Raw genomic sequence first — 26114 nt, 5'->3', positions numbered from 1 at the left:
CAGGGGCAGGGGGTGTGTAAGGGGAGGGAGAGCATTAGGACAAATAGCTAATGCATGTGGGGCTTAAAACCTAGGTGACAGGTTGATAGGTGCAGCAAACCACCATGGCACATGTATACCTATGTAACAAATCTGCACATTCCGCACATGTATCCTGGAACTTAAAGTGAAAAAAATTTAAAAATAAGAAAAAATAATAATTGTGAGCAAAAAAAATTAGCTGGGCATGGTGGTGCATGTCTGTGGTCACAGCTACTCAGGAGGCTGAGGTGGGAGATCACTTGAGCCCAGCGAGGTTGAGGCTACAATAAGCTGTGATAGCACCACTGCTCTGCAGCCTGGGTGAGAGTCAGATCCGGTCTCAAAAAAAAAAAAAAAAAAGTATGTGTATATATATATATAGACACACACACACATATACACACATGCATATATATATATACATACATACACCTACCCACTTAGTGTATTCTATTTTCATACTGCTACGAAGAAATATCTGAAATGGGGTAATTTCTTAAGAAAAAAAGGTTTAATAGAATCATAGTTCCATTGGGGAGTGGCTGGGAGGAGGCCTCACCATCATGGCGGAAGGCAAAGGAAGAGCAAAGGCGCATCTTATATGGTGGCGGGCAAGAGAGCATGAGCGCCCAGTGAAGGGGGAAGCCCCTTATAAAACCATCAGATCTCATGAGAACTCACTCTCTATCAGGAAAACGGCATGGGGGAAACCAACCCCATGATTCAATTATCTCCACCTGGTCTTTCGCTTGACATGTGGGATTATTACAATTCAAGGTGAGGTTTGAGTGGGGACACAGAGCCAGACCATATCACTTAGGCTCCTTCTGTGACCTACAAGGCCCTACATGATCTGCCCTCTGACCTCATCTTCCTCCCCTCCTCCCCTTGATCCCTGTGATTCCAGCCACACAGCCCCCTGGACCAGCTCCTTCCCTCTCAGGACCTTTGCACTTGCTAGTTCTCCTTAAAAAAAACTTCCCTCAGCCTTGGCTTGGCTGCCTCTCCCTCACTCAAGTCTCTAGACTTATACGTCACATTTTTCAAGGAGGTCTTCCCTGACCAGCCAAGACAAGTCAGCCTAATTACCCTCTTCTGCAGGACTTACTTAATCTTCTTCATAGCACATGTCAACACCCACGTCAGCGCATTTATCACTTGGTTATTTCACTTTGTCTGTATTTCTCCCTATTAGAATATAAGCTGCTCAAGGGGAATTACTTGTTTGCTGAAAGCTAAAATTGGCTCTGGCACATAGTTGGTGCTGAATAAACATATATTGACTGACTCCTTTTGGTCTTACTTTGAAAACCACATCTACCAGATTGCCTTTCTGTTATGTTGCTTTATTGGTAAAATATCTAGGATGACATCTACTATTCTCTTTTAAATGCTCACTCAAAAGAATTAGAGTGGGGCTAGGCATGATGGTTCACACCTATAATCCTAGCACTTTGGGAGGTTGAGGCACAAGGATCACTTGAGCTCAGGGGTTCCAGACCAGCCTGGGCAACATAGTGAGATCCCTGTCTCTACAAAAAATTTTAAAAACTTGGGTGTGGTGGCACATGCCTGTAGTCATAGCTGCTCAGGTGGCTGAGGTGGGAGGATCACTTAAGCCCAGCAGGTTAAAGCTGCAGTGAGCTATGATCATGCCGCTGCACTCCAGCCTGGATGACAGAGCAAAGCACTGTCTAAAAAAAAAAACAAAACAAAAAAAACCACACACACACACACACACACAAAAGAAAACAATTAGGGTGGCCAGCTAACACCACTCTCAGTAGTCTCGAAAGTGTTCTGCATTGCACTGGTGCAGATTTGTTTCAGGTTCTAAGACTATGATTTTCCGCAGTGGTATTCCTTTTTTCTAAAGACCTTAAAAAATAAAACAAACCCAAACAATCCTAGCAATTACAGAAAGATCTGCCTTACTTCCATTTTTACATACCAAAAAACTGAGAATAAAGTCATTTGCCTGACCGTCACTTCAGTAAACTTAAGAGACTCTTCCAAGGGTTTCTGATTCCCAGAATGGTTTTCTTTCCTAATAGAATTCCGTATCAAATCCTCAGTTTCCTTGAAACAGGGTGAAACTGGTCCCACCTCTTTTGGCAACAGGATCATTAGATATTTTTTGAAAACCCAACTGGAACAGGGCATCAAGTTGGCACTGCAGTTGATGGTGGGGAATGTCAAGGATGAAGAAGGAGGGAAGCCATCGAAGGTTCCAGGCTCTGTGCTGAGTGCCATGACTTACCTGTTACTGCTCAACACAGCAGACGTATCAGTGAGGATGGCTATCTCCAGAATTCCCTAGCTCACCTTGCTCTACCCAACTTCAAGTGCATCCCAACTTTAGTACTTTGACATGTAATCTTCCCTTTACTGGAATATTCTTCTAGATCTTCACTTGGTTAACTCCTTATCAGTCAGGTTTTAGCTCAAATGTTCCTTCCTTAGAGAGACCTTCACTGACTACCACAGGCAAAGTATCTTACTACCCCAACCCATAGTCATTCATTTTCTATGTTATTTTCTTCATAGCATTTAGCATGATCTGACATTATCTATTGACTAATTTATTGTTTGTCTCCCCTGATTAGCATAGAGCTCCAAGTTATTCACTGGGATCACTGCCTTGCTCACAGTAGGCATCCAAATATTTGTTGAATGAATAAGGCTCAGGAAGGTTGTCCCAACATCATAGAGCTTGGAGTGACGAGGCTGCGATTTGAATCCAGCTCTAAAACTGAACTCCAAAGCCCATGCTCTTGGTGCTCTACTCTTTTCCCCTTCTCCCTATCATGTAGCTAGGTCTCTCTTCCTGCCACAGACCACTCTTCCCAGATTCTCTTTTCCAGTGACTTTGGGCTATGCCCTGTAGAGGCAAAATAGCACCCTAGGAGCAGCCAGAAAGTGAGCTGAAGGATATCAAGGTAGTGATGGCTTACAGGACGGATGGGCAGTTCACTTCTTTGTCTTTCATAGCACAGACCCTCTAACTTGATCCTTGGGTGGGCGAGGTCTACAATTCTTGGAGTTGCAATCGCACTCAGGGTAGAAAGTGAAATCGGGGTTTGCATCTAGGAGAAAAAATAGAACAGTACTTGTAAGCATCAAGTAATAAACACTATCTAGTTCAAGATTACGAAGTATGATTTGACCTCGGGGCCAGACTTCTCAACACTCCAGTAGAAAGGGTGGGAATCTTGCAGTAACCTATAATCACAGTTGAAAGGATCAATTTCTATCTTTCTCAAACTAGATTGCATGGATTCCAACGTGGCTTTTCAAGAACTTAACTGTTAAACTAAAGACATTGAGGCAATAGCAAATAATGTTACATACTGATTCAGAGATAAATGGTAATGCTCATTTGTGGACTGATAAACTCAGCCAGGACGCCAGGCTCAGCCCCACCAAATGAGAATACTATAAAGCAGTGGTCCCCAACCTTTTGGACACCAGGGACCAGTTTCATGGAAGACAATTTTTCCATGGACAGTGTTGGAAAAAGGATGGTTTGGGGATGAAACTGTTCCAACTTGGATAATCAGCCATTACATTATCACAAGGAGAGCACAACCTAGATCCTTTGCATGCACAGTTAACAATAGGGTTCATGTTCCTATGAGAATCTAATGCCACTGCTGATCTGACAGGAGGTGGAACTCAGGTAGTAATGAGTAAATCACCTCCTGCTGTGCTGCCTGATTCCTAACAGGCCATGGACTGGTATTGGTCCACAGCCTGGGGACTGGGGATCCCTGCTATAAAGGGTGACTTAGCTTTGTTCTTAATTATTTTTGCCCTTTGGGAATTGGGGCTTATATTATCACAAATCACCATGCTTAAAGTGAATTTAAGTGTCTCCCTTCTAATTGGACTAGATAAGAAAAAGAAGCCAAAGCCAATAAGAAGAAAAGCAGAACCACACATCTCCCCACTAGACTCCCAAGTTATTCTTCACTATCTGAATTGTGGAAATTTGTCCAAATTATATGGTCTTCTATTTAAATTACTTGTATTCAAAATCAAAGCTTACCATAAAACTTTGAAGGAAAATATAATCAATAACTGGAAATAAAATGGGGCTTTAACTGTGGGTTAAAATTCCTTCCTGTGCTGTTTAATTGATGATGATTATGATGATGATTATGATTATACTAACAGTGACGGTGTTTCACATGTTTCATGTATTAGTCTTGTGTATTAGTCAAATTTTACATGTTTGGTGTATTAGTCAAATTCCTTCTTGTGCTATTTAATTGATGATGAAGATTATGATGATGATAATACACATGTTTTCTGTATTAGTCTATCCTTGTATTGCTATAAAGACCTACCTGAGATGGAGTAATTTGTAAAGAAAAGAGGGCTTGTTGGCTCATGGTTCTGCAGGATGTACAGGTGGCATGGCTGGGGAGGCCTCAGGAAATTTACAATCATGGTGGAAGGGCAAAGGGGAAGCACATCTTACATGGTGGGAACAAGAGAGAGCAAAGGGGAAGGTGCAACACACTTTTAACAACCAAGTCTCCTGAGAACTCACTCATTATCACAAGAACATCAAGGGGGAAATCCACCCTCATGATCCAATTACCTCCCACTAGGCCCCTCCTCCAACACTGGGGATTATAATTCTACATGAGATTTGGGTGGGGACACAAATCAAACCGTAACATATTGAATCATTTATTCCTCACCTCGGGCATCATTTTTATTTCTAATTCTCTAAGACAGAAACCAAGGTATTATGAGATTCATTAATTTATTTAAGTTTACATAGTAAGAGGTAGAGAACATTCAAACTGAAGAGCCTACCTCTTTGTACAACACAACAAAGTACTAATTAAGCATTTTAAGCATTTTTAAGCATGAATAAAGCTTTCTTTCCTCTCAGGCTCTGGGAAAATGAAAGAAATATATGACAACCATTGCTTTCAATTAAAGCTTATGATCTAAAAAGACTTAATCATTTACTTATTCAATTTATTAAACAAACATTTCTTAGGCAATTATAGTATGTAAGACACAACAAGGAATAATAAGATACGGTTCCTTTCCTTAATGTAATTTTCAACTTAGAAAGAACCATAAGACTGGGTGTGGTGGATCATGCCTATGACATCAGCAGTTTGGGAGGCTGAGGTAAGGAGGATGGATTGAGCCCAAGAGTCTTTTCAAATAACTGTGGATATTCTTCCTTGATACTACAACTTGAAAAATGCTAGTTTCTTAAATGGTAGCTGCAAAAAGTACCATTTGAAACTATGTGAATGAACTTTTTATACTCCATTACCTTAAAATCTATTTGCTTACCTTGCACATTGAATGAACCTTTTAGCCATGCATAATTTTGAACTTAATATCTAGTTTTCACACCAGGGATGCAGGAATGGTTTAACACATGCAAGTCAATAAATGTGATACATCACACAAAGAGAATTAAAAACAAAAATCACATGATCATCTCAATAGATGCAGAAAAAGCATTTGACAAACTCTCCAAAACTCTCCAAAATCCAGCAAACTCTCAGCAAAATCGGCAAACAAGGGACATAACTTAATGTAATAAGAGCCCTCTATGACAAACCCACAGCCAACATAATACTCAATGGGGAAAAGTTGAAAGCTCTCTGAGAACTGAAACAAGACAAGGAGGCCCACTCTCACCATTCCTCTTCAACATAGTACTGGAAGTCCTAGCCAAAGCAATCAGGCAAGAGAAAGAAATAAAGGGTATCCAAATCAGTAAAGAGGAAGTCAAACTGTTACTGTTTGCACAACATGATCATTTACCTTGAAAACCCTAAAGACTCCTCCAGAAAGCTCCTAGAACTACTAAAAGAATTTGGCAAAGTTTCCAGATATAAGATTAATGTATACCGATCAGTAGTAGCTCTTCTATGCACCAACAGTGACCAAGCAGAGAAACAAATCAAAAACTCCACCACTTTTACAATAGCTGCAAAAAACAAAAGTAAATAAAATAAAAAATAAAAACACACACACACACACAAACAAAAACAACAAAAAAACCCCAACAACAACAACAATAAACCCTTAGAAACATACCTAACCAAGGAGTCAAAAGACGTCTACAAAGAAAACTACAAAACACCACTGAAAGAAATCATAGATGACACAAACAAATGGAAACACATCCCATGTTCATGGATGGGTAGAACCAACATTGTGAAAACGACCATACCACCAAAAGCAATCTACAAATTCAACGCAATCCCCATCAAAATAGCACCAGCATTATTCACAAAATTAGAAAAAACAATTCTAAAATTCATATGGAACCAAAAAGAGCCTGAATAGCCAAAGCAAGACTAAGCAAAAAGAACAAATCTGGAGACCTCACACTACCTGATTTCAAACTATACTATAAGGCCATAGTCACCAAAACAGTATGGTGCTGGTATAAAAATAGGCACACGGGCCGGGCACAGTGGCTCACACCTGTAATCCCAGCACTTTGGAAGGCCGAGGTGGGCGGATCACTTGAGGTCAGGAGTTCGGGACCAGCCTGGCCAACATGGTGAAACTCTGTCTCAACTAAAAACACAAAAATTAGCCAGGTGTGGTGGTGGGCGCCTGTAATCCCAACTACTCGGGAGGCTGAAGCAGGAGAATCACTTGAACCTGGGAGGCAGAGATTGCAGTGAGCTGAGATTGTGTCACTGCACTCCAGCCTGGGCAACAGAGCAAGACTCCATTTCAAAAAAAGAAAAAAAAGAAAAGAAAAAAAAAATAGGCACGTAGACCAATGGAAAAGAGTAGAGAACCCAGAAATAAGCCCAAATACTTGCAGCCAATTGATCTTCGACAAAGCAAACAAAAGCATAAAGTGGGGAAAGGACACCCTATTCAACAAATGGTGCTGGGATAATTGGCTAGCCAAAAGTAGGAGAATGAAACTGGATCCTCATCTCTCACCTTATACAAAAATCAACTCAAGATGGATTAAGGACTTAAACCTAAGACCTGAAACTACAAAAATTCTAGAAGATGGCCGGACACGGTAGCTCACCCCTGTAATCCTAGCACTTTGGGATGCTGTAGTGGGCGGATCACCTGAGGCTGGGAGTTCGAGACCAGCCTAACCCATATGAAGAAACCCCATCTCTACTAAAAATACAAAATTAGCCTGGTGTGGTGGTGCATGCCTATAATCCCAGTTACTTGGGAGGCTGAGGAAGGAGAATCACTTGAACCTGAAAGGCAGAGGTTGCAGTGAGCCGAGATCGCACCATTGCACTCCAGTCTGGCCAACAAGAGCGAAACTCTGTCTCAAAAAAAAAAAAAAAAAAAAAAAATTCTAGAAGATGACACTGGAAAAACCCGTCTAGACATTGGCTCAGGCAGGGATTTCATGACCAAGAACTCAAAAGCAAATGCAATAAAAACAAAGATAAATAGCTGGGACTTAATTAAACTAAAGAGCTTTTGCACAGCAAAAGAGCAGTCAGCAGAGTAAAGAGACAACCCACAGAGTGGGAGAAAATCTTCACAATCTATACATCTGACAAAGGACTAATATCCAGAATCTACAACGAACTCAAATCAGTAAGAATTAAACAAACAATCCCATTAAAAGGTGGGCTAAGGACATGAACAGACAATTCTCAAAAGAAGATATACAAATGACCAACAAACATATGAAAAAATGCTCAACATTGCTAATGACCAAGGAAATGCAAATCAAAACTACAATGCGATACCAGCTTACTCCTGCAAAAATGGCCATAATCAAAAAATCAAAAAACAGCAGATGTTGGTGTGGATGCGGTGATCAGGGAACACTTCTACACTACTGGTGGGAATGTAAACTAGTACAGCCACTGTGGAAAACAGTGTGGACATTCCTTAAAGAACTAAAAGTAGAACTACCATTTGATCCAGCAATCCCACTGCTGGGTATTTACCCAGAGGAAAAGAAGTCCTTATTTGAAAAAGATACTTGCACATGCATGTTTTCAGCAGCACAATTCAGAATTGAAAAATCACGGAACCAACCCAAATGCCCATCAATCAACGAGTGGATGAAGAAATTGTGGTATATGTATAGGATGGAATACCACTCAGCCATAAAAAGGAATTAATTAACAGCATTTGCAGTGACCTGGATGAAACCGGAGACTATTATTCTAAGTAAAGTAACTCAAGAATGAAAAACCAAACATTGTATGTTCTCACTGACACGTGGGAGCTAAGCTATGAGGATACAAAGGCATAAGAATGATACAATGGACTTTGGGGACTTGGGGGGAAGAGTGGGATGGGGGTGATGGATAAAAGACTACAAATATGGTGCAGTGTATACTGCTCGGGTGATGGGTGCACCAAAATCTCACAAAACACCACTAAAGAACTTACTCATGTAACCAAATACTACCTGTACCTCAATAACTTATGGAAAAATCACAAAAAAAGAAAAATGTTGAATGAAGAAATCAATCAATCAATCAATCAATGGACCAAGGAAGAATGGATAAAGTACAATTGTTTTATGCACTGTAAAATGAGTAAGTTGAATGAAAATAAAGTGTAAAAGGTAAATTTATAAAATAAACATTTTAGGGGCAGCTATGTAAAAAAGAACATTTAGGGCTCTTAAAATTAATTGTTAAAAACTGCTGGAATTATAAATAAAATAATAAACTTGCAAGCCAAACTTAAAAGCCTAAGAAAAATCAACGTTTAAATTTGAAAATTTTAAAATGAGACTATTGATTATTTATAGCATACCTCTAAACAGTCTTTTCTGCATATAAAATCCATGCTCAAGGATACCTAAAAAGCTTACATCATTGGGTGTGGCAGTTTTTTTTAAGTGCCTATAAATTCTTTGACACTTCTCTCAATTGAGAGGTGGGTTTGTGTCCCTGCCCCCTTGAATCTGGCCAGACTTGTAACTACATCAATAAACAGAGCATGTCTACTATAACGTTACGTGACTTCTAAGGTCAAGCCATAAAAACCATGCAGCTTCCACTTGTTCTCTTGAAATATTCACCCTTGAGACACTCCATATTAGTATATTCCTTCTCAGAACAGCTCTCATGACAAGAAAGGTCTAAGCCACATGGAGAGACCATATGAAGGAACTCCTATAGATATTCTCAACCGAGTCTATCTAGCTTTTAGGTTATCCCAGCCTGGGCACCACACACAGGTATTATTGTGGACTGACTGTTTGCGTCCCTCCTAAATTCACATGTTGAAGCCCAAATCCCCAGTGATTGAATTAGGAAGTGGGGTGCTTTGGGTAGTAATTAGATTTGGATGAAGTCATGAGACTGGAGTCCCCATAATAGGATTAGTGTCATTATAAGAAAAGGAAGAGAGACCAGAGGTCTTTCTCTCTTTCTCTCTGAGAACCTACAAAGAAGAGGTCATGTGAGTATACAGCAAAATCGTGGTTGTCTGCAAGTCAGGGAGTGGGCCCTCACCAAGAAGAGAATATGCCAGTATCTTAATCTTGAACTTCCCAGGCTCCAGAACTGTGAGTAATAAATGTCTTTTGTTTAATTTACTCAGACAATGGTTTTAGGTTACAGCAGCCCAAGCTGACTAAGACAAGTGTAACAGAGCCTCCAGATGATTCCAGTCCCCCACCATGTCAGACACCCAAGGCATTACAGATTTCCCAGCTGAGGCCCTAGACATCATAGAGCAGAGAAGAGCCATACCTGCTTGCCCAGTCAGAATTTCTCAGTCATAAAATCCTTGAGCATAATAAAATCATTGTTGTTTTATGCCACTAAGTTTGGGGATGGTTTGGCATAAAGCAACAGACACCTAGATGAGAACTTTAAGGCTGGGTTCTCTGTATTGGTTTTGGATTATCTGGAGTTTGTTTTCCAAACTGATTAGATTTAAAGGCATTAATGATCCTATTGCTAGTGGTGAAAAAAAATACACCATAGTCCATGGCATGCAGTGGCAAAACAGAAAGAAAGGCTTTGGGTGATGAAGCAGCTGCTGCAAGCAAACATTTTAGTGAAATAAATAAGTACAGTAGGATTGCTTGGTTGCTTCTAAGTGAACTGAAGAACTTTGAGAAAAGAAAATGGTAATCTCAGGCCTTTAAAATACATCTGTAGGACAGGCACAGTGGCTCACACTTGTAATCCCAGCATTTTGGGAGGTCAAGGTGGGAGAATCGCTTGAGCCTAGGAGTTCAAGACCAGCCTAAACAACATAAGGAAACTTTGTCTCTACAAAAAATGTAAAAATCAGCTGATTGTGGTGGCATGCACTTGTGGTCCCAACTATTCAGGCCGGAGTAGGAGGATCACTTGAGCCTGGAAGGTCAAAGCTGCAGTGAGCTGCGATCACATGACTGCATTCCAGCCTGGGTGACAGAGTGGGACCTTGTCTTAAAAAAATTAAAAAATAGGCCGGGTGCAGCGGCTCAAGCCTGTAATCCCAGCACTTTGGGAGGCTGAGGCGGGCGGATCACGAGGTCAGGAGATCGAGACCATCCTGGCTAACACGGTGAAACCCCATCTCTACTAAAAAAAATACAAAAAACTAGCCAGGCAAGGTGGCGGGCGCCTGTAGTCCCAGCTACTCGGGAGGCTGAGGCAGGAGAATGGCGTAAACCCAGGAGGAGGAGCTTGCAGTGAGCTGAGATCCGGCCACTGCACTCCAGCCTGGGTGACAGAATGAGACTCCGTCTCAAAAAAATAAATAAATAAAATTTAAAAAATAAAATTCCACAGTAATGTCCACATACAGAATCAGAAAGCTTCTATGACTTTCCTAAAATTTTGACAGCCTTATCTTCTAACTGCATAGGGCTGAACATTCTGAAAACCAGACCCAGAATCTAATTTTGTGAGTGGGTGAATTACAGTGAAAATTGAATTTCCAAATTTGAACAGTCTTTTATGCTAAAGTTAGGGCAATGATTAGAAAAGAGTGGGGCCTTGAACATCGGAATGAGGATATATGGGCAGATTCCAATGAAGCTGGGGACTTTAAACACCAAAATACTGCTGAGCCTCCCTTGCTATTAGAATCAATCTTTCCTCCATCTGAAGAGGTTAGACCCTCCTTGCCTAAAGAACCCATAGAGGCTTCCCCTATCATAGACATATTCCAGGGAACTGCTGACTTGCCCCTATTATATCTCATTGCTTCTAGATGTATAACCAGACTCAAGTCCCAGCTGCCATAACAGGCTTCCACAGGCTTCTCCACCAGTTCCCACAATTGCTGAAGGGCTAATTCCTATAATAAATCCTGTATTCTACATCACCCATAGTAGTTCTGCTTCTCTGATGCAATCCTGATTGATACCTTAGGCATGGAGGAAAGAGTCAGAAAAGTTCATTTGATAAGAGGGAAAAATAAGCAGGAAGAAAGGAAAACATATCTAGAAAAAGAGGGTAGGTAGTATGTTACAAGTCAATCGGGAACTGTTTCTTCCACATGGGCACACTTACTTTTTTTGAAGGATGATAGTTTGGGTCTGTGCCTTTGGCTACTGAGAGTTGTAATATCCGGGGAGAAGGATCAGAGATTCGAAGAGAATCTCTTGCTGAGTTATCACTGAAGGGTCTATATGCAAATGGAAACATGAAATATTACAGCTGTTGGATGGAGAAACAACAATTGGATTTTCCATTGCTAAGATCAACTTCTAATCAATTATATACACTGCTTCTATCTTAGGAACATCTATCCCACAGTCATGCTCTTTCTATCAGATTGTTGTTTCTTAAAATTTTTTTACTCTGATCAACAGTAAGAAGTACATTTTTGCCAGCACAGTGGCTCATGTCTGTAATCCCAACAGACATCCCAACATGTTTGTAATCCCTCTGCCTTGAGAGGTGGAGGTGGGAGGATTGCTTGAGGCCTAGAGTTTGAGGCCAGTCAGGCAAATATGATGAGATCCTGTCTCTACAAAAATTTAAAAATTAGCCAGGTGTGGTGGCATGTACCTGTAGTCCCAGCTACTTGCAAGGCTGAGGCGGGAGGATCACTTGAGCCCAAGAGGTCAAGGCTGCAGTGAGCCAAGATTGCACCGCTGCACTCCAGCCTGGGTGACAAAGAGAGACCCCAGTCTCAAAAAAAAAACAGTATATTTTATATTGTGATACAGTACATGCAAATGCGTGTTTGTGTATCTGAAATGAAAATTATTATGAAATAATACCCTATACAATGCATTCCAGTTTTTAAATTTTAATTTAATTTCATTATGAAAAAAACTGGAACTGATTTTATGATCTGTTATGAATGAGTTGTGACCTGTATTATGAAAAACACTTCATTTTATAACAATTCCTCCTCTTAAATCTCTGAAATAAAAATTCCAGCCACCCTCTGCAATGGTCAGTCTCCTCTGCAGTATGATTTAAGATAGTGCTGGTCATAATTGCCAGCCACTTGGCCAATTTTCATAGGCTGTTCCCCACATATTTCTTTCCCTAATCAAAAACCTACCAATTAAATGACAAACTTACGAGCCTAATATGGAAAATGTTTTTTCTCAAATAAAAACATGATTACTCTCCAGGGGTAGGCTATTAGTTTGGGATTTGTTTTTTTGCTGAGATACAATCAACATACCATAAAATTTACCCTTTTAAAGTATACAATTCAGTGGTTTCTAAAATATTCACAAAGATATGCAACCATCACCACTATCTAATTTCAGAATCCTGGGAACCAATAATCTACTTTCAGTCTCTATGGATTTGGATCTATGGATTGGCCTATTCTGGAATTTCTTTTTTTTTTTTTTTGTTTTTAGATGGAGTCTTGTTCTGTCGCCCAGGCTGGAGTGCAGTAGCACTCTCTGGGCTCACTGCAACCTCCACCTCCTGGGTTCGAGCGATTCCTCTGCCTCAGCCTCCCAAGTAGCTCGGATTACAGGCACACGCCACCATGCCTGGCTAATTTTTGTATTTTTTAGTAGAGATGGGGTTTCACCATGTTGGCCAGGCTGTTCTCGAACTCCTGACCTCAAGTGATCTGCCCACCTCAGCCTCCCAAAGTGCTGGGATTACAGGTGTGAGCCACCTCACCAGGCCAGGAATTTCAAATAAATAGACTCATACAAATATGTAGCCTTTTGTGTCTGCCTTCCTTCACTTAGCATGTTTAGAAGATTCATATATCAACACTTCTTTCTTTTTTATGGCTGAATAATATTCCATTGTATGATTGCCACATTTTGTTTATCTATTCATCATCCATTGACGAACATTTGAATTGCTGCCAGTTTTTGGCTATTATGAATAATGCTGCTAGGAATATTTGTGTACCAGTTTTGTGTGAACGTATGTTTTTAATTATCTTGAGTACATGTCTAGGAGTCTAATTGCTGGCTCATATAATAACTCCATATTTAACATTTTGAGGCACTGAAAAACTGTTTTCTTTATCAGTTGCAGTATTCTACATTCCCACCAGAAATGTATAAGGGTTTCAATTTTTCCACATCCTCAACGATATGTTATTGTTTTGTTGATTTATTATTTCTTATCATCATCCTTACCATTCTTGTAAGTGTGAACTGGTGTCTCATTGTGATTTTAATTTGCATTTCCAGGAAGGCAAATGATGCTCAGCATCTTTTCATATGCTTCTTGTCTATTTGTATATCTTTTTTGGGTAAATGTCTATTTAAATCCTTTGCCCATTTAAAAAATTGGGTTGTCTTTTATGGTACAGTTTTCAGGATTATTTTTATATATTTTGAATATTAGTCCCTGATCAGATATATAGTTTTCAAAAATTTTCTCCTATTTTGTGGGTTGTCTTTTCACTCTCTTGGTAGTGTCCTTTAATGCATAAAAGTTACTTTTGGCTGGGCGCCGTGGCTCACGCCTGTAATCCCAACACTTTGGGAGACCGAGGCGGGCAAATCACAAGGTCAGGAGATCAAGACCATCCTGGCTACCATGGTGAAACCCCGTCTTAAAATGCAAAAAAAAAAAAAAAAAAAAAAAATTAGCCGGGCATGGTGGCAGGCGCCTGTAGTCCCAGCTACGTGGGAGGCTGAGGCAAGAGAATGGTGTGAACCCGAGAGGGGAGCTTGCAGTGAGCCAAGATTGCACCACTGCACTCCAGCCTGGGTGACAGAGCAAGACTCTGTCTCAAAAAAAAAAAAAAAAAAAAAGTTACTGCTTTAGGCAGTTGTCTTTTATGTCAGGCTGAAGAAAAAGAGTTACAAACAAAAATATATACATATTTACATTTTAATGTAATTATAATGTACTATATAAAATGTGCTACATTCTATATTTACCTATGTAGTTTACTCTTTTTGTGCCCTTTATTTGGATTTGAGTTATTGTTAAATGTCTTTTTTTGGTTTTTTTTTGAGACACGGTCTCACTCTGTCACCCAGGCTGGAATGCAGTAACACAGTCAATGCAGCTTCAACCTCCCAGGCTCAAGCAATTTCTCCTGCCTCAGCCTCCCGAGTAGCTGGGACCACAGGCATTCACCTCTACACCCCACTAAATTTTTTATTTTCAGTAGAGATGAGATCTCACTATACTGCCCAGGCTAACTGTCCTTTCACTTTAGCCTGAAGGACTTACTTTATTATTTCTCATAAAGCAGGTCTGCCAGCAATGAATTCTCTCAATATTTGCTTATCTGGGAATACTGTAATTTCCCCTTCAGTTATGAAGGATAATTTTGCTAAAAAGAGTATTATTAGCTTACAGTCTTTTTCCTTCAGTGCTTTATTTTATTTATGTATTTATTTTGAGACAGAGTCTCACTCTCTAGCTCAGGCTGGAGCGTAGTGGTGCAATCTCTGCTCACTGCAACCTCCACCTCCCTTTTTAATGGACTAACTCTTTTATGATATAAAATGACCTTTCTCTGTCTCTAGTAACAATGTTTGTCATAAAGTCTATATTGTCTGATATCAGTTTGGCCAATCCAGGTCTTTTTTGGTTGGTGTGCATGGTATATCTTTTTCCATTTTTTTACTTTCAGTCTATTTGTGTCTATTTTTTTACTTTCAGTCTATTCTTGTGCCTCAGCCTCCTGAGTAGCTGGGATTACAGGCATGAGCTACCACTTCTGGCTAATTTTTGTATTTTTTGTAGAGATGAGGTTTTACCATGTTGGCTAGGCTGGTCTCAAACTCCTGACTTCAGACGATCCACCCACCTTGGCCTCCCAAAGTGCTGGGATTACAGGTGTGAGCCACTACACCTGGTCAATCCTTCAGTGCTTTAAATATGGCATACCACTGCCTTCTGGCCTTCATGGTTTCTGATAAGAAATTACTTTTTAACTTTATTGCAAATCATTTGTATAAAATGAGTTGTTTTTCTCTTGCTGCTTTCAAGATCTTGTCTTTGGCTGTCAACAGTTTGATCACGATGTGTCAAGTTCTGAATCTCTTTGAGTTTATCCTGTTTGGAGTGTGTTGAGTTTCATGGATGTGTAATATTTTTCATCAAATTTAGGAGATTTTGGCTCATTATTTCTTCAAATATTTCTCCCACTGCTTGATCTCTCTCCTCTGCTATGGAATTTCCATTACAGCTACATTGATACTCTTCAAAGTGTCACACAAGTCTCGGAAGATGTGTTCATTTTACTTCATTCTTTTTCTTTTCTGTTTCTCAGACTTCATAATCTCAATTGACCTGTGTTCAAGTTTGCTGATTACTTTTTCTACTTGCTCAAATATGCAGTTGAGCTCCTTCAGTTAATCAACTAAAATATATGTCACAAAGCCCAGGCTCATATCTGTCATCTATTGGACAGCCCTGCGTGTCTTCACTAAGCACTTGCTTTTTTCCTTCACATAATTATAACAAACTTGGTGATCTGTTTCCAATTCACAGAAGACTTAAAAAGTGGTTGGTTAGAGACTATTCCCTTGACAAAAAGAGAAATGACAGAAACAATTATGAGAAGCAAACATCTCATAATTTGAAAGCACGGAAGTCAGACCATTTAGCCTAAGGAAAATCTTGGCTTTATACTTAAACAGCTCCTGAGAAGTTTTCTATATTAAAGTATTATAAAATAGTTGATGTTCATAATAATGAGCTTAAGCCAATGAACAACGGTTACATGTATGTTCAAGCAGCAGAAAAGTCTACTTAGAAAAGCAGGGAAATATAAACTTAAAAAAATACAAAATGTTTTAACACTAAAGGGCATTTTATTTACATGTAACATCAAACTGAGGTCTCTCAAGAAGTGGCAATAAAGTATTCCTTTGTTTATAACAATAGACACATTACCAAATTTATGTGTACACATAACTACCAAATTTTATGTATTTGGTATATGGCAGATTTTATTGAACAAATTGATAAATAAGTAATTGAGGAAACTTTGTGGGAAGAATTGGGCCTTCTTTAACAGTATTCTATGATGGAAAAGACTCAAGCTGTCTAGTTCAACCTTTCTCTGAATGCAGGAACCTTTTCTAAAATCCATGTAAAGTCACAATTCCAGTGTGGCTTGAAAACTTTCCGGGATTAGGGTGGAATGCCTGCTCACCCTCCGTTACTGGACAGTTTCCATTACCTGATAGCTAGTCAGAAAGATTTTCCTACCCTAAGCTGACGTCTGCTGCCCTGTCAATGTTCTACTTCTAGTTCTAGGATTAACATAAAGTAATTTCACGTTCACCTCTTCTTCCTCCTCCAGTTGCCAACCCTTTTAAATATTTAAACACAGCTGTTGCCACTTTCTTATTCTCTTTTTTAAACTAAACATGTCATTTCTCTTAACTATTTTTCACACAACATAGTTTCCAGAAGCCCAATATCTCATTTCCCACCTTCTGAATAGTCTCAAGTTTATTATCATTTCTTTTTTTTTTTTTTTTTTTTTTTTTTTTTTGAGGCGGAGTCTTCACTCAGTCGCCCAGGCTGGAGTGCAGTGGCACCATCTCGGCTCACTGCAAGCTCCGCCTCCCGGGTTCGCGCCATTCTCCTGCCTCAGCCTCTCGAGTAGCTGGGACTACAGGTGCCCGCCACCGCGCCCGGCTAATTTTTTGTATTTTAGTAGAGACGGGGTTTCACCGTGTTAGCCAGGATGGTCTCGATCTCCTGACCTTGTGATCCGCCCGCCTCGGCCTCCCAAAGTGCAAGAATTACAGGCGTGAGCCACCGCACCCGGCCTATTATCATTTCTTAAGGCATAACATCCACAACTGCACATACATGCCCAGTGTGTTCTGACTAAAGTAGCACACAGTAGCACTATCAGCTCTCCATAACTGTGCACTGTATATCTTCCACTAATGCAACCTAACATTGAATTAGCTTTTCCAACAACCATATCACAGTCTTAGCTCCCATGGAAAATGTACCACCTAGTGGTCTTATAAAGACAAGAAGAAATTCAGCCTTCAAAGCAAAAGGAAGAAAAAGTATCCTCAAAGTCAGAGAGAGATAGGAGAACAAATTCCACAAACTGCAAAAACCTGTGGCGTTTTAGTTGCATATTTCCTTTCAACTGGCTAACAGTGGTAAGGTTGAGTATAAATTTTAGTTTCACCACAATTTGAGCCAAATGTAATTACTGAAGATGATCTTCTCATTACCTACAATTGCTGCAAATATTTGATTTTTTTTACCTGATGCTTTGGAACACAAGTGGACTTTTAGCTCATGAAATTGCACACACTAAAACTAGAAAAAAAATACTGAGACATCTGGCCAAATTAGATTAGGATTTACAGAGATTCTCAAGATACTCTACCTATTTAGTAGACACTGTCTTTTGAATCCACTGGGCTGTGACAGCCTCTGGATCCTTTTGGAGGGTTGTCTAAACAACGTAGGAGGAGTGATCTCCCAAATTACAGACTCTCTTCCACAGCTGTAGTAATATTGAGCCCTGCAAGTCGTAGAAGAGAAAAGAAGTAAATGAAACAATCATGATTTCAAATTATCATAGTAGTTTCCAACATTGATCCCCAGGCCTAGGGGAGCAGGTATGACGGTTTATTATTGATGAGTTGTTTTCCACGTGAGGAGAAATTACTTTAGAAATAGTTACACCCATCAAGTTTTCAATTGGCCTCTATTATACTCAAAACAGATAGTTTTCTGAAATAAATGACGTCTTTTTTTTCTTTCTTTCTTTTTTTTTTTGAGACGGAGTCTTGCTCTGTCACCCAGGCTGGAGTGCAGTGGCGCAATCTCGGCTCACTGCAAGCTCCGCCTCCCGGGTTCCCACCATTCTCCTGCCTCAGCCTCCCGAGTAGCTGGGACCACAGGCGCCCGCCACCACGTCCGGCTAGTTTTTTGTATTTTTAGTAGAGACGGGGTTTCACCGTGTTAGCCAGGATGGTCTCGATCTCCTGACCTCGTGATCCACCCGCCTCCGCCTCCCAAAGTGCTGGGATTACTGGCGGGAGCCACCACGCCTGGCTGACATCTTCTTTTTTTTCGTTGAGACAGGGTCATACTCGGCTCACTGCAGCCTCAACCTCCTGGGCTCAAGTGATCCTCCCACCTCAGCCTCCCAAGTAGCTGGGATCACAGGCATATGCCTCTATGCCTAGCAACTTTTTAAAATTCTTTTGTAGAGATGGGGTTTCACTATGTTCTCCAGGCTGGTCTTGAACTTCTGGGCTCAAGCAATACTCCTGTCTCAGCCTCCCAAAGTGCTAGAATTAAAGGCATGAGCCACCATGCCTGGCAATTACATTTTCCAAATAGACCAAAAGATACACAGATGAAGAGAAAATTTGCTTTTAAAACCAAATACTTCCTTTAGCATCTATATATAAATAAAAATTTTTACATTTCTATTTTATAGGATGAATTGTATTGATACTTTTTTAGATAACTGAGTTTAGGAATACATTCTACTTGATGATGTGCACAGAATAATCATTACTGGGGCTTGTTAACTATGATTTTTTAGGATAAGTAATAATATTGTTCTTCTTTTGTCTATTTATTATTTTTAGAAGCAGGATCTTGCTCTGTTGCCCAGGTTGAAGTGCAGTGGCACAATCACGGCTCATGGCAGCCTCAAACTCCTGGGCTCAAGCAATGCTCCTGCCTCAGCCTCCTGGGTAGGTGGGACTACAAGTTTGCATCACCATGCTGAGCTTTCTTTTTATATTTGTAGTGATGGGGGCTTGCTATATTATCTAGGCTAGCCTTGAATGCCTGTGCTCAAGTGATGCTCCCGTCTCAGCCTCCCAGAATGCTGGGATTACAGGCATGAGCCACCACACCCAGCCACCATTGTTCTTCTTATCCACCGTACCCTTCAATCTTTCCTTAACAAAATATATCATCAGTGGAAAAGGAAGTGACATTGACTAACCCCAGACCTGATGTTAACTCAAATTGCAGTCCCACTTTTGCTTGTATTATAAGGACCTCTGTTTCTTTAGGACGTTCACAGATACAGAGCTGCATCCCTCTGCCCAAGCCTCTGTCTGCTGGTTGCAGCTGTAAATATCCTTTACATCTAGGCTGAAATGGTGACTTGTAAGCCTTAATCTGCATGTAAGTCTTTATCCCCCCAGTCTTGAGGCCTGTCTACACCATCATACACATCTTTTGAGGGGGCTAGAGGCTGCCCAACCCTGACTCCACTGCCTGACTGCACTGACTCACCAATACACACACACACACACACACACACACACAGACACACAGCCCAGCTTAAACAGGCAGGAAATCTCCAGCCCTTACCTGGGATTAGACTTTTGCAGGAAATGGCGGTTCAGTTTGGGAATTAGAGATACAGAAGGAAGTGTGATTTTGAACAATGGGGCATACTGCGGAGACCTTAGACTCAGGCAAGGGGGGCCACGGTGGTTGGGAAGAAGGTGATTATGCAGCCAATGAGCGGCACAAAGGCAAGATGTGCTTGGAGAGTAGACCTGAGGGGAGAGGCCCAAGCAGTGAGTGAGAAATACAAAAATAAAGAGAAGACACCAAAGACAAATCTGCTACACAACATACTCTCAGGTGGGAATGGCAACCAACAAATGCCAGGAAAATCTGTACTGACCGTAATACTTATGCCTTATGCTGCCAACACCTAAAAGTACATAGGTGTTCTATAAAATGGAGAAAATAAACAATGTATGGTTTTATGAAGGCTAAACAAGAGAAGTGTGTGTTATTTTATAATTCACAAAGCACTATTCAAATGATTCTATTAATCAACTTTTATATTGATTTTTAATTTCATATTTGCATATCTTTTCCTTATAGATGCTGCATATTAACAGAATGTACTGTTGCTGCCCTTGTGTACCTCTCCTCCTCCCAGAGTCATCCACGCATCCAAGTTTCACAGTGCTGTCAACGGAGGAGGTACTCATTTTTTTTTTTTTTTTTTTGGAGATAGAGTCTTGTTCCATCACCCAGGCTGGAGTACAATGGTGCAATCTCGGCTCACTGCAACCTCTGCCTCCTGGGTTCAAGCAATTCTCCTGCCTAGCCTCCCAAGTAGCTAGAATTATAGGTGTACACCACCACCCCCAGCTAATTTTTGTATTTTTAGTATAGACAGGGTTTTGCCATGTTGACTAGCCTGGTCTCGAACTCCTGACCTCAGGTGATCTGCCCATCTCAGCCTCCAAAGTGCTGGGATTACAGGTGTGAGTCACCACTCCCAGCTTCAAATATTATTTTAATAGAGTATGCTGCATTTTTCTCATTGTAAAAGGGACAAATATTCAGTATAGAAAACTTGTAAAATAAAGTTTAAGAGAGAGAAACAAAAAGCATACAGTAGTCCACTATTCAGAGATAGTAACGGGTAATATCTTGGAATAATTTGAGTCTTTTTTCCCTCTATTTATACACTCAAAAAATACTTATGGAGCACCAGGTGCTGTGTTAGGAGCACTCACTAGAAGAGAGTGGAGAATAGGATAATCACTGCTTTCTTGCAGCTTTTTCCCTATGTCAAGCGGAGAATACCAAATGTAAAATACAGTCAAGCACTGTGTAATGACCTTTCAGTCAACAATGAACCACCTATACGACAATTATACTGGATTGTACTGGAGCTGAAAAATTCCTATTGCTTTGTGATGTTGTAGCCATCATAACATCATAGCACAATGTATGACTCACATGTTTATGGTTATGCTGCTGTAAACAAACCCATCAGCACATACAATTCTGTATAGTACATAATACTTTTTTTTTACTTCCCTGTAAAATCCAGTTTTAAACAGTACATAATACTTGATAGTGATGATAAACAACTATGTTACTGGTTTATGTATTTACTATATGTTACAGGTTTATGTATTTGTATTGTTATTTTAGAGTGTACTCTTTCTACTTATAAAAAAACAGCCTCAGACAGGTCCTTGAGGAGGTATTTCAGAAAAAGGCATTTTATCATAGGAGATGACAGCTCCATGCATGTTTTGCTCCTAAAGACCTTCCAGTGAGACAAGATGTGGAGGTGGAAGATAGTGATATGAATGATCCTGACCCTCTGTAGGCCTAGGCTAATCTTTATTTGTACCTTCTTTTTCTGTCACCCAGGTTGGAGAGCAGTGTGATCATAGCTCACTGCAGCCTCAAACTCCTGGGCTTAAGCAATCCTCCTATCTCAGCCTCCTGAGTAGCTAGGACTACAGGCATGTGCCACTATGCCCAGATAATTTTTTTAATTTTTTTAGAGATGGGGGTCTTACTGTGTTGCCCAGGTTGGTCTTGAACTCTTGGCCTCAAATTATCCTCCCATTTTGGCCTCCCAAAGCATTGGGATTACTGGTGCTAGCCACCATGCCCAGGCGGGTGGATTGCTTCAGCCCAGGAGTTTGAGATCAGCCTGGGCAACATGGCAAAGCCCTGTCTCTACCAAAAAAATCCAAAGCAATTAACCAGGTGTGGTGGCGCACACCTGTAGTCTCAGCTACTTGGGAGGCTGAGGTGGGAGGATCGCGTGAGCCCAGGAGGCTGAGGTTATGGTGAGCAGTATGACTGCGCTCCAGTAAGGGCAACAGAGCAAGACCTTCTCTGAAAAAAAAAAAGAAAAAGTTTTAAAGTTTAAAACATTTTAAAATAGAAAAAAAAAAGCTTATATTATAAGGATACATATCAAGTAGAGTCCATTGGATTAAAAAATAATAATAAGGATATAAAGAAAAAATATTTTTGGATAGCTGTATAATGTGTTTGTGTTTTAAGCTAAGCGTTATTATAAAAGTCAAAAAGTTTTGTTTGTTTATTTGTTTGTTTTTTAAGTTAAAAAGCTTATAAAGGCCAGGCACAGTAGCTCATACCTGTAATCCCAGCACTTTGGGAGGCTGAGGTGGGGGATCACCTTAGCTCAGGAGTTCCAGACCAGCCTGGCCAACATGGTGAAACCCTGACTCTACTAAAAATACAAAAGTTAACCGGGTGTGGTGGCACATGCCTATAGTCCCAGCTACTTGAGGGGCTGAGGCAGGAGAATCACTTGAACCCGGGAGGAGGAGGTTGCAGTGAGCCAAGATTGCACCACTGCACTCCAGCCTGGGTGATAGAGCAAGAGCCTGTCTCAGAAATAAATAAATAAATAAAATTGTTTTTAAAAAAGCTTATTGTGAGCTAAAGTGAATATATTATTAAAGAAAAAAATTTTTCATAAACAGTATAACTTCAGTGTACAGTGTTTATAAAGTCTACATGCAGTGATGTCCTGGACCTTCACGTTCACTCACCACACACTCACTGACCCACCCAGAACAACTTCCAGTCCTGCAAGCTCCATTCTTAGTGAATGTCCTATTCAGGTGTACCATTTCTTATCTTTTATACCATAGTTTTCTGTGCCTTTTCTATGTATAGATATGTTTAGATACACAAATACTTACCATTGTGTTATAATTGCCTACGGTATTCTGTAACATGCTGCACAGCTTTGTAGCCCAAGAGCACCAGGCTACACCACATAGCTCAGGTGTGTAGTAGGCTATACCATCTAGGTTTGTGTGAGTGCACTTTATGATGTTTGTACAACAACTAAATCTCCTACAATGCATTTCTTAGAACATATCCCTGTCATTAAGCAACACGTAACTGTAAATAGTTATGGTGAATACTGTGAAGGCATCAACTATTCAGCAGAGATAGAGGCTTCCTGGGTAGGTTTGTGAGAATGTTGAAAGTTGTGCTGAAGAGAATAGTCAGGGAGGGTCTCTGTGAAAAGCTGAGACCTAGGGTGAGACTTAAAGGATCAAAACATCTTAGTGACTTAAAAATGGGGAAAGCATTCTAGGCAGAGGAGAAAATGTGAAAAGGGCCTTGAGATGGGAAATATCTTGGTATGCTTAAGGAATAAACGTTTTAAAATAAAAGTAGGATCACAGTATATATACAGTTTTATGTTCAAATTTTTCACTTAGTATTACAGCATAAATCCTTGGGTCATGAAATACAAATGATAGTATTTTTAAAGTAAATACTTTGGTAAATTAAAATGCTTACAAGAGATTTCCACTTCCAGGCATAACAAAATAATAGGGACTGGGTTTATCCCTAGAATAAAGACATCTCCAGTAACTTCTTTTTTGAGACAGGGTCTCACTCTATCACCCAGGCTGGAGTGCAGCAAGGCAATCATGGCCTCGACCTCCCAGGTTCAAGTGATCCTCCCACCTTAGCCTCCTAAGTAGCCGAGACCACAAGTGCTCACCACCATACCCAGCTAATTGTTTGTATTTTTAGTAGAGATGAGGTTTCACCATGTTGGGCAGGCTGGTCTCAAACTCCTGACCTCAAGTGATCCACCCACCTGGGCCTCCCAAAAGTGCTGGGATTACAAGCATGAGCCACCACACCCAGCCACCAGTCCCGTTTTTAAAAAAAAAAAAAAAAAAAAAAAAAAAAACTTAAAAGCAAGCCTCAAAAATGGACAAAGGATTTGGATGAACATTTCTCCAAAGAAGGTATTCAAATGCCAATAAACAAATGAAAAAATGTTCAACATCAAAAATCATTAAGGAAATGCAAATCAAAACCACAATGAGTACTGCTTCACACATACGAGGACAGCTGTATCAAAAAGATAATAACAAGTGTTGGTAAGGATGTGGAGATATTGGAACTCTCATTCATTACTGGTGGGATTATAAAATGACACAGTCACTTTGGAAAACAGTCTAGCAGTTCATCAAAAAGTTAAATATAGGGTTATCATGTGAAACAGCAATTCAACTGCTGCTATATATTCAAGAGGAATGAAACATAAATTCACACAAAAGCTTGTACACAAATGATCATAGCAGCATTACTTTTGCCAAAATGTAAAAAGAGGTCAATGTCTAACAACTGATGAATTGATAAATAAAATGTGGCAAAGCCATACAATTAAAGATTACTTAGCCATAAAAACAAATGTACTTATACATGCTACAACACAGATGAATCTTGAAAATATTGTGCTAAGCAAAATGACAGTCACAAAGAACAACATATTGTAAGATTCCATTCATATAAAATTGCCAGAATAGGTAAATTTATAGGAACAGAAAATAGATTAGTGGTTGCTTAGGGCTTGGAGACGTTGGAATAAGAATTGACTGCTAATGAGTTTAATGTTTCTTTTAGGGAAGACAAAATGTTCTAAAATTAGATTTTGATGATAGTTACACAGTCCTGTGAATATACTACCAAACTCTGATTTATACACTTTAATTTTTCATTTTTAATTTTTTTCAGTACAGAGATGGGGTCTATGTTGCCCAGGCTGGTCTTAACTCCTGAGCACAGGCGATTCTCCCACTTCAGCCCCCCAATGTAGGATTATAGGCATAAGCCACTATACTTTTATATTAAATTATATACCTTAAATGAGCAAATTATTTGGTAAGTGGATTAATCACAATAAAGCTAATTTTTTTAAAAAAAGAAAACCTCAGAAGATCAAACTGTTTAGAAATAAGGTAACTACATCCCAAAACAAAGCTCAAGAATATTTATAGGAATACAAAAACATCCAGGAGCCAGTAAGGTAAAATTTGCAATATTTGGTACCCAATCAAAAACTATCAGGTATGCAAAGAAGCAGTAAATTATGACCCATAATGAGAAAAATCAATTATTAGAAACAGACCCAGAAATGATATATTATAAAATTAGTAGGCAAGAACATTAAAACAGCTATTGTAACTGCATTGCATGTTTTCAAGAAGGCAAAGAAAAGATTGAGCATGTTAAGTAGAGACAAAATATAGAAATACCCAAATGAACCTCTAAAGATTAAAAACTACAGTGGGTGAGATGAAAAATACTCTGGGTGAGACAAATATTACACTGTAGAAGAAAAGATTAATGAAGACATAGAGAGAAATAAAACACAGAGATGAGGAAACACACTCAATGTGCTGTGGGAAAACTTCAAGCAGTCTAATACGTCTAACTAGAGCCTGGAAAGAGCCCAGAAAAAAACATCTAAAATAATAATAACTGAAAGTTTTCCAAATTAGATGAAAATCATAAATTTAAAGATCCAATGTTAATGAACCCTGAACAGAAGAAATGTTAAGAAAAAAACATTAAGATATATTATAATCAAATTTTTAAAAAACAGAGACAAAGAGAAAAATAATTAAAGCAAAATAACAGTTGAAGTCTCATCAGAAATAATGGAGATAGTGAGGCAGTATTTGTCCATCTGGAGTTCTATGCCCACCAAAAATACAGTTCAAAATGAAAGTGAAATAAAGAATTTTAAGATATGCAAAGCTGAAAGAATTCAGCAGCAGCAGGCCTGAACTAAAAGTATAAGCTGGGCATGGTGGCTCACATCTGTAATCCCGGCACTTTGGGAGGCCGAGGCAGACGGATCACTTGAAGTCAAGAGTTCGAGACCAGCCTGGCCAACATGGTGAAACCCTGTCTCTACTAAAATAAATAAATAAAATAAAAAACACCAAAATTAGCCAGGCATGGTGGTGCACACCTGTAATCTCAGCTACTTGGGAGCCTGAGACAGGAGAATCACTTGAAAGCATGAGGTAGAAGTTGCTGTGAGCCAATATACCACTGCACTCCAGCCTGGGTGACAGAGCGATGCTTCATCTCAATTAAAAAAAAAAATTATTATTAAAGAAAGCCCTTGAGGAAGAAGAAAAATACAAAATG

The 26114-nt window shown here is 39.7% G+C and overlaps 1 protein-coding gene across 2 annotated transcripts in view; it reads right to left on the bottom strand.

Moving 5' to 3' along the window:
* Positions 1–26114, bottom strand: part of SPMAP2L (sperm microtubule associated protein 2 like) — an 83042-nt gene that overhangs the window by 3970 nt on the left and 52958 nt on the right. For both annotated transcript variants that reach the window (XM_071093409.1, XM_011710734.2), the window contains 3 exons: positions 17749–17886; positions 11490–11604; positions 2976–3107 (listed from right to left, as the gene is read on the bottom strand). In XM_071093409.1, the coding sequence (XP_070949510.1) occupies positions 2976–3107; positions 11490–11604; positions 17749–17886 (385 nt within the window). The remainder of the gene's footprint in view (positions 1–2975; positions 3108–11489; positions 11605–17748; positions 17887–26114) is intronic.

Source organism: Macaca nemestrina, chromosome 3 (genome assembly GCF_043159975.1).
Source record: "Macaca nemestrina isolate mMacNem1 chromosome 3, mMacNem.hap1, whole genome shotgun sequence".
Taxonomy (NCBI): Eukaryota; Metazoa; Chordata; class Mammalia; order Primates; family Cercopithecidae; genus Macaca; species Macaca nemestrina.
The sequence above is the reverse complement of the archived record's forward strand: the minus strand, read 5'-3'. Positions and strand labels throughout refer to the sequence as shown.